The 17972-nt window shown below is 47.7% G+C and overlaps 1 protein-coding gene across 1 annotated transcript in view; it reads right to left on the bottom strand.

The window, feature by feature from the left end:
• Nucleotides 1–17771, bottom strand: part of OC90 (otoconin 90) — a 36125-nt gene extending 18354 nt beyond the window's left edge. Inside the window, exons 1-6 of the mRNA XM_060243111.1 lie at nucleotides 17711–17771; nucleotides 15461–15520; nucleotides 14305–14479; nucleotides 12713–12825; nucleotides 11332–11460; nucleotides 2849–2890 (exon numbers count right to left, since the gene is read on the bottom strand). Coding sequence (XP_060099094.1) covers nucleotides 2849–2890; nucleotides 11332–11460; nucleotides 12713–12825; nucleotides 14305–14479; nucleotides 15461–15520; nucleotides 17711–17744 — 553 coding nt within the window. The 5' untranslated portion in view covers nucleotides 17745–17771. The remainder of the gene's footprint in view (nucleotides 1–2848; nucleotides 2891–11331; nucleotides 11461–12712; nucleotides 12826–14304; nucleotides 14480–15460; nucleotides 15521–17710) is intronic.
• Nucleotides 17772–17972: the final 201 nt, after the last annotated feature.

Below are 17972 nucleotides of genomic sequence, written 5' to 3'. Positions count from 1 at the left end.
AATGGAGAATTGATCTGCGGGTATCTGGGGCTCTGGGGGGGGGCTGTTTTTTGGGGTAGAGGCTCCAAAATTTCAGTATAGCATCTAGTGCCTCTCCCCAAAATACCCCCTAAGTTTCAAAAGGATTGGACCAGGGGGTCCAATTCTATGAGCCCCCAAAGAAGGTGCCCCTATTCTTCATTATTTCCTATGGAAGGAAGGCATTGAAAAGGTGTGCTGTCCCTTTAAATGTGATGGCCAGAACTCCCTTTGGAGTTCAGTTATGTTTGTCACAGCCTTGATCTTGGCTCCACCCCCAGTGTCTCCTGGCTCCACCTCCAAAGTCCCCAGATATTTCTTTAATTGGACTTGGCAACCCTACTGAGGAAGTGTGCATACACATGAAGAATAAGAAGATATTGGATTTATATCCCACCCTATACTCTGCATCTCACAATCTCCTTTACCTTCCTCCCCACAACAGACACCCCTGTGAGGTGGGTGGGGCTGTGAGGGCTCTCACAACAGCTGCCCTTTCAAGGACAACTTCTACGAAAGCTACGGCTGACCCAAGGCCATTCGAGCAGGAGGAGTGGGGAATCAAACCCGGTTCTTCCAGATAAGAGTCCGCACACTTGACCACTACAGGGGAAGAAGGTCTATGAGAGCTATGGCTGACCCAAGGCCATTCGAGCAGCTGCAAGTGGAGGAGTGGGGAATCAAACCCGGTTCTTCCAGATAAGAGTCCGCACACTTGACCACTACAGGGGAAGAAGGTCTATGAGAGCTATGGCTGATCCAAGGCCATTCCAGCAGCTGCAAGTGGAGGAGTGGGGAATCAGGCCCGGTTCTCCCAGATAAGAGTCTGTGAACTTAACCACTACAGGGGAAGAAGGTCTATGAGAGCTATGGCTGATCCAAGGCCATTCCAGCAGCTGCAAGTGGAGGAGTGGGGAATCAGACCCGGTTCTCCCAGATAAGAGTCAGCACACTTAACCACTACAGGGGAAGAAGGTCTATGAGAGCTATGGCTGACCCAAGGCCATTCCAGCAGCTGCAAGTGGAGGAGTGGGGAATCAGACCCGGTTCTCCCAGATAAGAGTCAGCACACTTAACCACTACAGGGGAAGAAGGTCTATGAGAGCTATGGCTGACCCAAGGCCATTCCAGCAGCTGCAAGTGGAGGAGTGGGGAATCAAACCCGGTTCTCCCAGATAAGAGTCTGCACACTTAACCACTACAGGGGAAGAAGGTCTATGAGAGCTATGGCTGACCCAAGGCCATGCCAGCAGGTGCAAGTGGAGGAGTGGGAATCAGACCCGGTTCTCCCAGATAAGAGTCAGCACACTTAACCACTACAGGGGAAGAAGGTCTATGAGAGCTATGGCTGACCCAAGGCCATTCGAGCAGCTGCAAGTGGAGGAGTGGGGAATCAAACCCGGTTCTCCCAGATTCCGCGCACTTAACCACTACACCAAACTGGCTCTCAAAAGCTCATACCTGAATAAGATTCTGTTGGTCTTCAAGGTTCTCCGAACTCAAACTTTGTTCAGAGGTATAAAGTTTTTCTTGAACATTTCTGTTTTCCCCTTTAAACAACTAAAAAAATAGGAGAAGAATCTACGGATTCATCTTGCTTTTAATGTTTTTCTTTTCTTTCTTTTTTTTTTTTTTAAATTACTGTAATGAAAAGCGAACCCCCGAAACCAGCACTATTACTTTTTCTTCCCCCTGCCACTCAAATCAGGAAAAGCCTTCATTTCCTGTCTTGGGAAAACATTGTTCTTATATGACATTCAAGAAAATATTCTGGGAGCTCCAGTTTAAGATTCCATTTGTGTTATGCAGGGCTTTTTTTGTAGCAGGAACTCCTTTGCATATTAGGCCACACACCCCCTGAGGGAGCCAATCCTCCAAGAGCTTACAGGGCTCTTCTTACAGGGTCTACTGTAAGCTCTTGGAGGATTGGCTGCATTGGGGGGGGGGTGGCCTAATATGCAAAGGAGCTCCTGCTACAAAAAAAGCCCTGGTGTTATATACACCAGACCGCCCTGGGTTTCCCTCCTTAAGCAGCTACCGGAATATAAAACAGATAGTTGATACTTGATCAATGGAGAGTCAACATCAGAGTAGGATCTGGGAAACCAAAACACATCCCCACGCAGGGCTTTTTTGTAGCAGGAACTCCTTTGCATCTTAGGCCACACACCCCTGACATAGCCAATCCTCCTGGAGCTTACAGGGCTCTTTGTACAGGGCCTACTGTAAGCTCCAGGAGGATTGGCTACATCAGGAGGATGTGCCCTAATATGCAAAGGAGTTCCTGCTACAAAAGAAGCCCTGTTCTCACGTATGCCATGGGGAGCTTGCTGGTGCCTGTGGGCCGATCACCCCCTCTCAGCCTAACCTGCCACACAGAATTGAGAAGACAAACCAGAGGAGAGGAGAACAACATAAACTGCTTTGGGTTCCCATTAGGGAGAAAGATGAAATATAAGTAAAGGAAACAGACTAGAATGAAGAAACGTAACAGAGTACCAGCATAAAGATTTGTGCCAATGATTGCAGTTGGGCAGGGCTTTTTTTGCAGCAGAAACTCCTTTGCATATTAGGCCACACCCTCCTGATGTAACCAATCCTCCAAGAGCTTACAGGGCTCTTCGTACAGGGCCTACTGAAAGCTCCAGGAGGATTGGCTACAGCAGGGGTGTGGCCTCATATGCAAAGGAGTTCCTGCTACGAAAAAAGCCCTGCAGCTGGGGCTGTCAACATTATAACCAGCCCCTATTCCTGTTCCTTGAACACCTGACATCTCCAAGATCTACCAAAAATGAATTCACAGTAAGCAAATGTTGTGTAAATGACCTACCTGCCGCAAAAACAGTTGCCTGATTTTTCTCAGTAGCTGTTTCTGAAAGAGAACAGATATAATTAAAAAAAAAAAAGGATTTTAAGCCACGTGAAGAAAGGAAGGAGGAATCAAAGACGCATCTGACTGCCAGATGTCATCCTTTTCAAATGGAACTGTGGGCTAATTCACAATGGCACGTTCAGTCATGCTGTGTGCAAGATCCTGATGCAAGCTATTCGGAGGGCCGTGTGAATTAAGTTGAAATAATAATAGCAACAATAGCGGATGGGGAGGGAACTTGTTGGCAACTGTGTGTGAGAGGATGCTGGGCAAGCTGGACTATTGGTCTGATCCAGCAGGGCTCTTCTTAAGTTCTCCTTCCTCCCTCTCTTCCTTCAGGGGAAAGCCTCAGCCTCTATGTCTATGCCCTGTTGGTAGACCTCCAGAGGACCTGGTTGGCCTCTGTGTGAGACAGGAGGCTGGACTGGATGGACCACTGGTCTGACCCAGCAGGGCTCTTCTTATGTTCTTATGAAGGCCTTGGCCTCTAAGCCCTGTTGTTGGCCTTTCAGAGGAACTGGCTGGCCACTGTGTGAGACAGGAGGCTGGAATAGATGGACCACTGGTCTGACCCAGCAGGATTCTTCTTATGAAGGCCTTGGCCTCTATGCACTGTTATTGGCCATCCAGAGGACCTGGCCATGTGTGAGACAGGAGGCTGGATGGACCACTGGTCTGACCCAGCAGGACTCTTCGTATGTTTGTATGAAGGCCTTGGCCTCTATGCACTGTTATTGGCCTCCCAGAGGACTTGGCCAAGTGTGAGACAGGAGGTTGGACTAGATGGGCTACTGGTCTGACCCAGCAGGACTCTTCTCATGTTCTTATGAAGGCCTCAGCCTCTACCCCCTGTTGTTGAATTGGTTGGCCACTGTGTGAGACAGGATGCTGGACTAGATAGACTATTGGTCTGATCCAGCAGGACTCTTCTTATGCTTCTGGCCCTGGACTCATCATAAGGTTGCCAACTCCAAATTGGAAAATTTCTGGAGGTTTGGGGGGTGGGGGGGTGGAGCCTGGGGAGGAAAGATTTGGGGAAGAGAAGGAATTAAGTGGAAAAGAATGCCATAGAGTCCACGCTACAGAGCACTGATTTTTTTCAGGAGAACTGATCCCTGTAGTCTGGAGAAAAGTTGTAATTCCACGGATCTCCAGGTCCTGCCTAGAGGTTGGCAATCCACATTGCAAGAAAACAGCAGCAACAGAAGGATCCAAACCTGTGTCTCCTGGCAGGTACAATACCCTTCCCAGTTTTACTTTAGTTTCTGAGACTTGCTTGAACACTAAATATTTGACTCTTGCATAATATGAATAGTATATATTGTCTGGTGGTTTCAGCATAGACACTCCCATGAAGTTATTATATTGGTCATAGAATCCTAGATTGGAAGTGGCTGCATATATGTCCTTTAGTCCAGCTCCCTTGATAATTGCTGGAGATCCAAAACTAAAAGCCACCAATTGCAGCCAACTGATGGTGACCTCTGCAAGGGGCTTTTAAGGCAAGTGAGAAGCAGAGAAAGTTTCTCATTGCCTGCCTCCGCAGAGTCTTCCCTGGTGGTCTCCCTTCCAAGTACAGATACTGCTTAGCTTCCAGTTTATATGGTGACCCCAGCAAGGGGCTTTCAAGGCAAGTGAGAAGCAGAGGGGGTTGGCCATTGCCTTCCTCTGCACAGCCTTCCTTGGTGGACTCCCTTCCAAGTACTGACCCTGCTTAGCTTCCAACTTGCGGTTACCCCAGCAAGGGGCTTTCGAGGCAAGTGAGAGGCATAGGGGGTTTTCCATTGCTGGCTCTGCAGAGCCTTCCTTGGTGGTCTCCCTTCCAAGTACTGACCTCGCTTAGCTTCCAATTTATGGTGACCCCAGCAAGGGGCTTTCAAGGCAAGTGAGAAACAGAGAGAGTTTCCCATTTCCTTCCTCCACAGAGTCTTTCTTGGTGGCTTCCCTTCCAAGTATTGACCCCGTTTAGCATCCAACTTATGGTAACTCCAGCAAGGGGCTTTCGAGGCAAGTGAGAAGCAAAGGGGGCTTGCCATTGCCTTCCTCTGCATGGGGCAGCATTAGGTTGCCAGCTCCAGGCTGGAAAATACCTGGAGATTATGGGAGGCGGAGCATGAGAAGGGCGGGGTTTGGGGAGGGGAGGGATTTCAATGGGGTATAAAGCCATAGCATCCAGCTTCCAAAGTAGTCATTTTCTCCCGGTGAACTGATTCCTGTAACCTGTAGATCAGTAGTACTGGCGGTAGATCTCCAGCCACTACCTGGAGGCTGTAGATCAAATCAACAAACAAACCTCCCTGTAAAATATTGCAGTCTTGCTGCTTTCATATGTCCAGTATTGACATACACTTTCTAACACACACTTTCCACATTTGTAGCTACGTTCATGTATTACATGAGTAATTGCATCACCATACATTCATCAAGGTTCTACAAATCCTTAAAAAGCGTATCAAAAGGGTGCACCTGCTCCGTTGGCATTTTCAAAATCGCTAAACTCCCACAAGGTGATAGACGAGTTGCCATCTCTTTTCACAACATTCACCGATGCAGAAGGTGTCTAGGTAATTGACGGACGTGGTTGCAAGTGTGGAAAGCATCCGTTAGGAAATGTACATGAATAATGGCGATACGAAACAAGCAAGACTGATGTTTTACAGGGAGGTTTGTGCGGGTTTTTTAAACTTATTCTACTTTGTTCCTGATGTAACTAACATGAATTTGAGCGGACTTCAAAGGATGGTGGAAGACAGGAGGGCTGGCATGTCTTGGTCCTTGGGGTCACAAAGGCTCGACGGCGCAACTCAACAACAGCAAGTTTGTTCTACTTTCTATTCACCATGGGAGTTTTTTTTATTCGCCATGTTTTTGTTTGCGGACTACCTGGAGGCTGGGAACCCTAGGCAGCATATAAATGGTGCTAAATGAATATAGATACACTTCCAAGTTTGTTCTTGATTTCACGAGAGCTAGAAACCTGCACGTCCATAAAAATTCATAGTAGAAACAATATATAGTAGTTGTAGGACGCAGATTTGGATTGGCATTAGAGCATGGACAGAGTGGCAAACAGAATTGCACTAATCCAGATCACGGAACTTATTTGCTCTAACCTACCTTGCACTACCGTTGCATTTGAACTGTTACCTTCAAAGCATTATATTTGCAGGGCTTGCTTTAAAAGTACATAGTGCTTTATCACACTCTCTCCCAGAAGAAGAAGATGACGAAGATATTGGATTTATATCCCGCCCTCCACTCTGAAGAGTCTCAGAGCGGCTCACAATCTCCTTTCCCTTCCTCCCCCACAACAGCCACCCTGTGAGGTGGGTGGGGCTGGAGAGGGCTCTCACAGCAGCTGCCCTTTCAAGGACAACCTCTGCCAGAGCTCTGGCTGACCCAAGGCCATGCTAGCAGGTGCAAGTGGAGGAGTGGGGAATCAAACCTGGTTCTCCCAGATAAGAGTCCGCACACTTAACCACTACAGGGGAAGAAGGTCTATGAGAGCTATGGCTAACCCAAGGCCATTCCAGCAGGTGCAAGTGGAGAAAAGGGGAATCAAACCCGGTTCTCCCAGATAAGAGTCTGCGCACTTAACCACTACAGGGGAAGAAGGTCTATGAGAGCTATGGCTGACCCAAGGCCATTGTAGCAGCTGCAAGTGGAGGAGTGGGGAATCAAATCCGGTTCTCCCAGATAAGAGTCCGCACACTTAACCACTACAGGGGAAGAAGGTCTATGAGAGCTATGGCTGACCCAAGGCCATTCCAGCAGCTGCAAGTGGAGGAGTGGGGAATCAAACCCGGTTCTCCCAGATAAGAGTCTGCGCACTTAACCACTACAGGGGAAGAAGGTCTATGAGAGCTATGGCTGACCCAAGGCCATTCCAGCAGGTGCAAGTGGAGGAGTGGGGAATCAAACCCGGTTCTCCCAGATAAGAGTCCGCACACTTAACCACTACACCAAACTGGCTCTCCCAGGCCTGAAGTGGTCTGGAACAATGGCCAATAGGCCTCTATTAAGAGTCCTTGCTAAGCATAATATCTATATGAAAGGAAACACATTTCCCTAGCAAGAGAACGTTATCAGAGGTCTGTTAGCATCCTTTGATAAGGGAAGCATTCTCCCTGCCTCCTAGTCTGAAAGGAGCCATCTTGCCCACGCAGTAGAGATTGGGAGTACTGACGCATTCCCTGGAACGAAACCAGAAACCGGGAGGATGCTGGATGCCAGGAAGACGGGAGACTGGGAGTAGAGAACAAAGAACTCCCTAAGGCAGGGGTGGCCAACGGTAGCTCTCCAGGTGTTTTTTGCCTACAACTCCCGTCAGCCCCAGCCAGCATGGCCAATGACTGGGGATGATGGGAGTTGTAAGCCAAAAAACATCTAGAGAGCTACCGTTGGCCACCCCTGCCATAAGGAATTACCTCACCCTCGTAGACACGGGTTTCTTTAAGCCAATGAGACGCCACAAGAGGCTGAGGATTTGTGACCAATTAACGAGACCGGCTTTGTTATCGGAGATTGTATAAATATGCTGTTTTGTAAAGATGGGTTTTGAGGAAAGACGCAGGAAAGATGGTGGTATAGAGAGATACGGGCCTTTCCTCCTGCAACTAGTGGTAATAATGGAATCTCTGGATCAACTCACTTGGAAATCTGGCCGTTGAGTCTCTTAATTTGAGCTGAAGGGACTCAACTCTCGGCACAGATTAGGCTTCCCAATCCCCAGGTCCCAGCAGGGGATCCCCTGGTTTTACAGGCTTCCCCCCTCACCCAGACAGCTGGCCGGCGGGGGAAGCTCCATCCCCACAGCTATTCTGCACCTCCATGAACAATTCCCATAGGGAATGATGGGGAATTGATCTGCGGGTATCAGGGGCTCTGGGGGAGCTGTTTTTGGAGGTAGAGGCACCAAATTTTCAGTATAGCATCTAGTGCCTCTCCCCAAAATACCCTCCAAGTTTCAAAAGGATTGGACCAGGGGGTCCAATTCTACGAGCCCCAAAAGAAGGTGCCCCTATCTTTCATTATTTTCTACGGAAGGAAGGCATTTCAAAAGGTGTGCTGTCCCTTTAAATGTGATGGCCAGAACTCTGTTGGAGTTCAATTTTGCTTATCACACCCTTGCTCCTAGCTCTGCCACCAATTTCTCCTGGCTCCACCCCCAAAGTCTCCTGGCTCCACCCCCAAAGTCCCCAGATATTTCTTGAATTGGACTTGGCAACCCTAGCACAGATGGTGTGTGCAACATAGTCCTGCAATCTATGGGTGATAACAGACGGTTGGTTTAAGCCGCCCTGGGAATGGGAGGCAGGTGGGCCAAAAAAGTGCGTCCATAGGCACACATGTGCCTCCCGTCCACATCCTGACTGCAGCCCACCCGAGGCCAGGTCGAAACTGACTCAGATTGACACCACTTACAAAGTGTTGCCTGGATTCCAAGGTGGCTTTGAAGCGCTTCCTGCCATTTGGATGGCCAGGAAGTGCCTGGGGAGCAGCTGGGAGGCACACGAGCGCTCTGGAAGCTCCTCTAGAGCGCATGCAGCCCGTCCCTGTTCTGGGGGTATGCCGCGTGCCGTCTGGAGGCTTCCAGTCCACCCCTTTTCCTGCCAGCTCTCTTTGGGGCAGCTTCATGCCGCCCTGAGCCGGCAGTCTGTAATCACCCAATGTGACAATAGCCAACAATCTTCCACAGCATCCCTTCCAACCAACCAAAGTTGGTCATCAGAAGTAGGTCATAAAAGTCCTAGGTACTCACTGCAGATTTCTTCCAGTATTTTTTTTATTTTTTAATTTAATTTTATTTGATTTATATCCCACCCTCCCCATCGAAGCAAGCTCAGGGCAGCTCACAATATAAAATCACTACAGACAATTAAAATCAATAAATATTAAAAGTTACACATTCAACAGTTAAAGCAGAATATTAATTTAATGCTATTTCAGTGGCAGCGGCATTTCTTCAAATTCCCTGAGTTACAAGGGCCTTGTCAGTTAAACGCCAGCCGGAAGAGAACGGTCTTGCAGGCCCTGCGGAACTGCGCAAGATTCCACAAGGCCCTCACTTCCTCTAGCAATTGATTCCACCAGCAGGGGGCTGCAATTGAGAAGGCCCTGTCTCTGGTGGTCTTTAATTTGGCCTCCCTCAGCCCAGACATTACTAATAGATTTTGTGATCCCGATCTAAGTACCCTCTAGGGAACATGTGGGGAGAGACGGTCCCTAAGGTAGGCAGGTCCTAGGCCATATAGGGCTTTAAAGGTGATAACCAGCACCTTGTAACGAATCCGATGGACTATTGGCAGCCAGTGCAGTTCCCGCAGCCCCGGCTGTATGTGCTCCCACCTGGGGAGCCCCAATAACAGCCTGGCGGCCGCGTTCTACACTAACTGCAGCTTCCGGGTTCGGCACAAGGGAAGCCCCATGTAGAGGGCATTACAGTAGTCCAACCTCGAGGTGATCGTTGCATGGATCACTGTTGCCAGGTCGCCGCGTTCCAGGAAGGCGGGCAAGGCGGTTGGAAAAATGCGGATTTAGCAGTGGCTGCTATCTGAGCCTCCATTGTCAAGGCAGGCTCCAGCAGCACCCCCAAGCTCCTGACCTTGCACGCCATATTTCTTTTATCCCAGGACCAATGCTCCCTCTAAGGCGTGGAGTCCTGTGAGCAAAAAATCCTACTTTGTTAACGTCACTGGCGTTAAAGTTGTGTGCAACTGCATGAATTAGTTTGCTCTTGGGGGCATTTTTCCTGAGCGAAGACAAAAATGTGTGAGCCGGAGGCTTCAAAACTGTGAGCCGGCTCACACTAACTCAGCTTAGAGGGAACACTGCCCAGGACTAAACTAGACCAGAAGACTGAAGTCTGCAGATTTATGCCCCGCCCTTCTCTCTGAATCTATGAGACTCAGAGCGGCTTACAATCTCCTATATCTTCTCCCCCCACAGCAGACACCCTGTGAGGTGGATGGGGCTGAGAGAGCTCTCACAGCAGCTGCCCTTTCAAGGACAACCTCTGTGAGAGCTCTGACTAACCCGAGGCCGTTCTAGTAGGTGCAAGCAGAGGAGTGGGGAATCAAAGAAGAAGAAGAAATTGGATTTATATACCCCGCCCTTCTCTCTGAATCAGAGTCTCAGAGCAGCTCACAATCTCCTTTACCTTCCTACCCCACAACAGACACCCTGTGAGGTGGGTGGGGCTGAGAGAGCTCTCACAGCAGCTGCCCTTTCAAGGACAACTCCTGCAATAGCTATGGCTAACCCACAGCCATTCCAACAGGTGCAAGTGGAGGAGTGGAGAATCAAAGATCCAGTTCTCCCAGATAAGAGTCCACACACTTAACCACTACACCAAACTGGCTTATATATCCAAATGGGGCCAGAAGAAGGACCATAAGCCCAACGATCGCTTCGATTCGAAGGTTTCTTCTGATGACCTACTTCTGTTGGTTGGAATGGATGCTGTGGAAGATTGTTTACTATTGTTACATTGATTGCAAGACTGCTATGCATTACTTCTACTATGATGTATTATTGAAAATTTTGTATTGATTTTTGTCAGCTGTATTGACTTTTTTTCAGCTGAGAGCCAGTTTGGTGTAGTGGTTAAGTGTGCGGACTCTTATCTGGGAGAATCGGGTTTGATTCCCCCACTCCTCCACTTGCACCTGCTAGCACGGCCTTGGGTCAGCCTTAGCTATCGCAGAGGTTGTCCTTGAAAGGGCAGCTGCTGTGAGAGCCCTCTCAGCCCCACCCACCTCACAGGGGGCGTTTTCGCACTGACCTTCAAGTGGCGCGACCACCCTCTTCACACCGGAGGATCTGCATGGATTTCGCACAAGAAGCGCCGGAGCACCCAAAAGAGCCGGCGACTTCCGTCGCGAAACCCGCTCAAACGGAAACCGCCAAGAAGCAGGAAAACGTTTGAGCAGCTTTTGCGACGGAAGTCGCCGGCTCTTTTGGGTGCTCCGGCGCTTCTTGTGCGAAATCCGCGCAGATCCTCCGGTGTGAAGAGGGTGGTCGCGCCACTTGAAGGTCAGTGCGAAAACGCCCAGGGTGTCTGTTGTGGGGGAGGAAGATATAGGAGATTGTAAGCCCCTCTGGGTCTCTGATTCAGAGAGAAGGGTGGGGTATAAATCTGCATTATTATTCTTCTTTATTATATTCACTGTGGCTTCATTTGTCTCCCACGGTCTCTTTTGTTTTGTTACTGCAACTTTAAAGACCATGGTTTTCCCATTAGTGCTTATCTTTTGGGCTTACACCAGAGCCAGATGAAATTAATTTTGTACCACCGCATCCATCTCAACGGCAGTCAGCACACTCTTTTCAGTGGAGAAATAACTTAAAATCCAACTAAAGGAAACCACGGTGCCTACAGGGATCAAGGAACTGTGTTTCTTCCCCCTCCCCCCGCCGCACACCCATTTTTGGATCCTCACCTGTAACCAGAGCAGGACAGAATGAAACATCCAGGTTGTGCAAGGAAGAGTTAATGCGAGCATGCACAAAGCATTCAATAGCCGCTTTGTCACAGTTGCAGAGAAGACGTTCACAGGTATCTTCAGACTCTGGAGACGAAAAGGGAGAGAGAGAAAAATTAAATGCCTACATACAAAGTCCTATTGAGGTATCTGTTTCCACCATCTGCCTTCTCTCTATAAGGTTTTGACCTGGACAAGGACATTTCATTGGGTAGCAGGCAGAGTGTAAATGAGGCTCCTGACACTATTCAGCCAGCGTGGAAGGAGTTCAAGAGTCAAAGCCTTCCCCAGGTACAGCAGTGGCAGTTTTGTTTTGCAAAAAATCTACGTCTGCATAAAATTCCCTATATGTGAAACTAAAACAGAAGGCCACGGGTGCCTTAAAAATGAACCGCTAGGCTTTGCAGCTCTGCACTGGGAAATCCCTGGAGATTTGGGGATGAAAACTGGGGAGGGCGGGATATGGAAGACTATTAGCACATAGAGATGATGATCAAATAAGCCTCGTGGTGTCATCATGTTTGTGACAGGATTCCTGGCTGGTCGGGGTGAATCTAGGAAGAAGAGTGAATCCTTTCCATGAATGTAAATAGGACCTAAAAGAACCACAGCAATGAAAGGCTATTATTTATATATTTCTAGAATAAATTCAGTACAAGGTGGCTTGCAACATCACCTCAAAAGAAACTGAAACTATTACTATAATAGCACAATAAAACGAAACACCATGAAAAGCAGAAAACACCAGCAGCACGATAAAACGAAACGCCATGAAAAGCAGAAAACACCAGCAGCACAATAAAACGAAACACCATGAAAAGCAGAAAACACCAGCAGCACAATAAAACTAAACACCATTAAAAGCAGAAAACACCAGTAGCACATAAAACTAAATACCATTAGCACAATAAAACTAAACACCATTAAAAGCAGAAAACACCATCAGCACAATAAAACTAAACACCATTAAAAGCAGAAAACACCATCAGCACAATAAAACGAAACACCATTAAAAGCAGAAAACACCGTCCGCACAATAAAACTAAACACCATTAAAAGCAGAAAACACCACCACCACAATAAAACTAAACACTATTAACGGCAGAAAACACCAGTAGCACAATAAAACTAAATACCATTATCACAATAAAACTAAACACCATTAAAAGCAGAAAACACCATTAAAAAGCAATAAAATCAGCAAGAATCAAATGAGAGTTTTTAAAAAGGCATCAAATCCCAATAAAATCATACAAATAAGCCATTCTTCAGTCCTCTCCGGTTGTTCTACCATCAAAGAGTGGTAGAGTCCAGCACCCTTCTTTTTTCTCTATCTTACCACAAGTAAGGTTTTTGGTGAGACAGCTAACATCCACAGTGATCTTGGAAGGATCCCACACACAATCTTCATCCGTTGCCTCTTCATAACACTTGCGGTGTTGGAAGCAGCAGCTTATTTAGAGGGAAAAAGTCAACCAAACAATCAATGAATGAACATAGGAAGAATTTCAGAGCTTTGCATGAGCCTGGAATTAATTTCATAATCTATTTCCAGTGCCCAAAATGCAACCTCAGGGAAAACTGCTCAGAGTATATTCTCTTTCTCTCATAGGACCTGTTCCTGTATTTCAGTTTTGTGGTGAAAGAGTTCTTTCAGGTGGAATAAGGATGAAATATTTCCTGGTGGGGGGACTTCATGTGAATCTTTTCAGTCCCGTTCACATTCATGCGATGAATTATGTTCTTCTTTCTAGCTTCATCCCAGCCAATCAGCAATCATGAAATTTGTACGATGACATCATTGTGCTTTTTACAGCATCATATTTGTCTATGTGCTGCTGTCTCTGCAGGCAAACAAGTGGGCTTCTAGCAACTTTCCAAGGGCTTTTCCCTTGAGTTCTTCTAGCCAATCAGGAATCACACAAGAAACCTGAAGATGTACCATAGGCGTGTGAAGCTTATTCAGGGGAGTGCTTCCTGATTAGGCAAACACTTTGATCTTCCTTGGGAAGAATTCCTGAAAAACCACCTCAATTGGGGTGGGGGGGGACAGGGAAGGGATCTTTCAACTCAGTTCATCTAAAAATGACCCCCCCATCCCCGGTTTGACTCAAGCATATTTTTGTATCAGCGAATGATCGCAAGAAAACGAGAACGAGTGGTAAGGCCTTAAGAAATGAAGGCTGAAATTATCAAAGGCTTTAAATACAACATACAACATAATTCTAAACATCCAGTGCAGGAACTAGGTGGATTTCAATGCACAGGTGGATGTCAACGTATATATGGGAAGCATAACGGTTGCATATAACCATTAACAAGCCACCTGTTGTACATCCTGGTCGTGCAATAAGATCAGGTGCATAGGTGTATGAATCACTCACGTACTCCCAGTGGAATGTGCGAAAGGTAGGCTCTCCGCCTGAGATTAGCGCCAAGGCCGGATTAACATTTAGGCAAAGTAGACACTGGCCTAGGGGCCCCCATGCCTTTAGGGGCCCCGGGCCAGCTTTCCCCCCTGCTGCCCTGAGCCTGCTTCGGCGGGGAGGGCGGGATACAAATAAATTATTATTATTATTATTATTATTATTATTACAGCCCTCCCAGCCTGCACGTGCAGCCAGCAACTGAGCTGCTCTTTGCCCAACTCGCCCGGTGCAGCGGCTGCTGGCAGCATCGGCAAGTTTGCCTCTCTCTGCTTCTCCCCCACAGCTTTGTGAAAGGGGCTTTGGAGAAGGTGCAGCGGGGGCCGTGGGAGGCGGGGCAGGTTCTCCAACTCTGAGATAATTGTGAGGGGCCTCCAAGATTTTGACTGCCTAGGGGCCTCCACAGGGTTTAATCCAGCACTAATTTAGTGCTTCTGAACTGTGCTTCTTGAAAGGTTTCCCCATCGATAAAAGGGAAAGCACGTCAACGCCGCCTCCGACTCACCCATCCGCTTCATCCACAGGGAGGCCTTCCATCTCATATCGGCAGGTGCAGCCGTAATCTTCAAAATCTCTCGGACAGAGGCCGGTCACACATTTCAGTTTGCTCACGAAGGTGAGGAGGGCCGGGAAGTTGGTGAAGATGGACTGGAGCCAAGTGAAGTGGGAACCCAAACAGTCTACAGGGGCAAGAACACAGAACCGATGTCAAGCTTAATGAGATTTCGGGAGCTTCAAGGCCAGAGCTCCTAACCAGTCGGTTTGGTATAGTGGTTAAGAAAACGGGCTGATATCTGGGAAGTACTGGCTGCTGTCAGGCCCCATTGCAACTGGCTGTCATCAGCTTCCTTGTCCCTCTCTCTTGGTTTCTTCTGCATCACAGATTGCTTTGCAAGGCTTGCCCTATTGCACAAACACTACAGAGCAAAGCCTAAATTTTTTTCCATTGGCTGAGGCTCCTCCCTTGGGGAGGAAGGGGGAGAGGGAGAGCTTGCTTTGCTAGCTCTCAATTGCACAGCAGAGCTACTGAGCCAAGCTTCTCTTCCTTCTATTGGCTGAGGTTCCTCCCCCCATCCCCTGGGGAAGGAAGGAAAGAGCCAGAGCTTCCTTTGCCCAGTTCCCAGGATCCCATGGGAGAAATACAAAGAACGCACCTTTAAGTCCAATGAGTGCTAATGTTTTCAGCATGTTTTATTTTAAGGGTTTTGAAAAATCTTTAATGGTTTTTGTCTGTATCCTTTATAAAGTTTATATCTCTGTTACCTAATCTTAAATAGGAACATACGTGGCCTGGCCCGACATGACCCTGCCCGACAAGGTCATAAATGTCAGATCCAGCCCTCATAACAAATTACGACATCCCAGATCTAACCTACGAGAGGGTAGAACCAATTGTCAAGTGTACTCAGGTAAGAGAGAATTCTCTTAACCTTTCCCCTCCCCGATCTTCTTGCATGCAGAGTTACAATATCCAACAACCCAGGGCAGGAGGATGATGGGTCCCAGTGAGTGAAAGGCAGGGTGCAAATGAAGTATATAACTAAATAATGTCCACATTTTATAACAAGATCCGCACTCGCGCACACATACGAATCTCAAGATTTCACCCCTTCAAACAAAATAATGCGGGGGGGGGGGGGGGGGGGAATAAGTTCACTTACCAAAAAAGAATGCAACACCTTCCACATTCGCGAAGACCCCGTTGAAGAATGTCATATTATCTGAACGGATATATTTTAAAGGTTAAAATACATTTTATTTCATGAACCGATCGATCGCTAGGCTCTGTGGAGCGGGGCAGAGGAGAGACAGAAGCATGGCTCAGTGGCAGAGCGTGTGGCTCTCATGGAGAAGGTCCCTGAGAAAATCCTCTAGTTCAGGGGTGTCAAACATGCAGCCCAGGGGCCGAACCAAGCCCCCGAACAACTGGCTGTTGTCTGCTTCCTTCTCCCTCTCTCTTGCTTCCTTCTGCATCACAGCTTGCTTTGCCAGGCTTGCTCAATCGCACAGGAGCTACAGAGCGAAACCTTTGTTTTCTCCACTGGCAGAAACACTGGCAGAACCTTTGTTTTCTCCACTGTTTTCTCCACTCCTTGGAGAGGGGGAGGGAGAGCTTGCTTTGCCAGGCTCTCTCAATCACACAGCAGAGCTACTGAGCCAAGCCTCTCTTCCTTCTATCGGCTAAGGCTCCTCCCCCTCCTGGTCCCCTGGGGAAGGAAGGAAAGAGCCAGAGCTTCCTTTGCCCAGTTCCCTGGATCCCATGGGAGAAATACAAAGAAAGCACCTTTAAGACCAACGAGTGCTAATGTTTTAAGCATGTCTTATTTTAAGAGTCTGTGTCCTTTATAAAGTCTATATCTCTGCTACCTAATCTTAAATAGGTATACACATGGCCCAGCCCAACATGGCCCAGCACAACAAAGTCTCGATTATGTCAGATCCAGCCCGCATAACAAATGAGTTTGACACCCCTGCTCTAGTTAAATACTTCCAAGGTCACCTCTAGAAAGTCATCTATAGTTAAATAATTCCAAGAAGCCAGTGTTTGGAAAGACCCTTGTCTAACGAAGAGCTAGGGCGCAATTGCCAATCTAAATGGATGATACTGCGCTATGTGAACTACGGTTGCCAGGTTCCTCCCGGCAACCGTTGTGGAAGGGGCAAGGGGAAGGCCAGGCAGTGTCACCAGCAATGAGGCTACATCACTTCTGGCATGCACAGGAAGTGATGTCATCATGCGGTGACGTCATTGTGACGCTCTGCTATTTGGCTTCTACCAGAGGGTTTCCCCCAAATACGAGAGCGTCGCTGCAAAGGCACCAATATGCCTCCACTCACACAGGTAAGATTTTAATTAAATTTTGAGATGTATATCCCACCTATCTTGCCAAGGCAGGGTCAGGACGGGTAGCAACATGAAAACACATCAATCAGCTTCATTAAAACCATAATGAGCCTCCCTGAGTCTGCTTTGGCAGGGAGGGTGGGGGTATTAAATAAATAAATACATAAAATTCACCAATAAGGCAGCTTACAACTTACAATATAACAACAGCAAAACCAGATGGCTAAGTTCCTTATTAAACAACAGTAAAACCATAACAACAATAAAACCAGATTAAGCCTATTAATAATAATTAAAGTTATATTTTATTAAATCCTTGTTTTGTGGTGGCAGCTGCTGCTGAAGCCATGTCTTTTTTAAAAAAATAAATAAGCACCCTCAACCAGATCTGCATGGGCCAATCAGGAGCTACAATGGGCAAAAGCCCAGCTCCCATTCTAAAACTGTTTGGTGGGCACCCAGAAAGGTATTGGTGGGTGTCGTAGTTCCCATGCTGGAGATACCTGATTTAGATGGACCAGGGGTGGCTGAACTGTGGCTCAGGAGCCACGCATGGCTCTTCCACACATATCGTGCGGCTCTCAAAGCCTCTACTGCCCTGAAGGCCAGCTTGGAGGAGGTATTTCTCTCTTTAAATTGCTTCTTCCAGCCAAGCCAGCCAGTGGCTTAGCAGGGGTGGCCAACGGTAGCTCTCTAGATGTTTTTTGCCTACAACTCCCATCAGCCCCAGTCATTGGCTTAGAGAATGCATTTCCCTATCTCCTCCCTACCTTCTCCTTCCCCCCCCCCCTAATTTCTTTCTTTCTTTCTTTCCTTCCTTCCTTCCTTGCTTCCTTCCTTCCTTCCTTCCTTCCTTCCTTCCTTCCTTCCTTCCTTCCCTCCTTCGTTGTGGCTTTCAAACATCTGACACTCATGACTTACAGCTCTCAAACATCTGATGTTTATTCTATGAGGCTCTTCCGTTAAGCAAGTTTGGCCACCCCTGAGATAGACCAATGAGATGGCAGCTTCTTCTAGCTGTACATTTCACAAAGCTTGTCATGCTGGACAGATGTGAGAGTCTTACTTAGGTGTCCTTCCGGTGCATTGGGGAGATCCATCAGGATAGCCGGCAGCTCTGGTCCTTGCCCACCTTTCTCACCGGAAGAAAAACAAATTCAAAGAAACAAACAAGGAAATCAGGAGATTGCTTGAAGTCATCATAGAATGCAGCGAGCTGAGCAGTTCACGTAGGACAGAGGCCAAATCCAGGTTGGCCACCAAGTAAGTGTCAACGTCACAAAAAAGCTATACCCAAGGCCAGATTCCTGATATGTTCCATTCCGTTC

The sequence above is a fragment of the Heteronotia binoei genome, chromosome 7, assembly GCF_032191835.1.
Source record: "Heteronotia binoei isolate CCM8104 ecotype False Entrance Well chromosome 7, APGP_CSIRO_Hbin_v1, whole genome shotgun sequence".
Taxonomy (NCBI): domain Eukaryota; kingdom Metazoa; phylum Chordata; class Lepidosauria; order Squamata; family Gekkonidae; genus Heteronotia; species Heteronotia binoei.
This window is presented reverse-complemented; position numbering and strand designations above follow the sequence as displayed.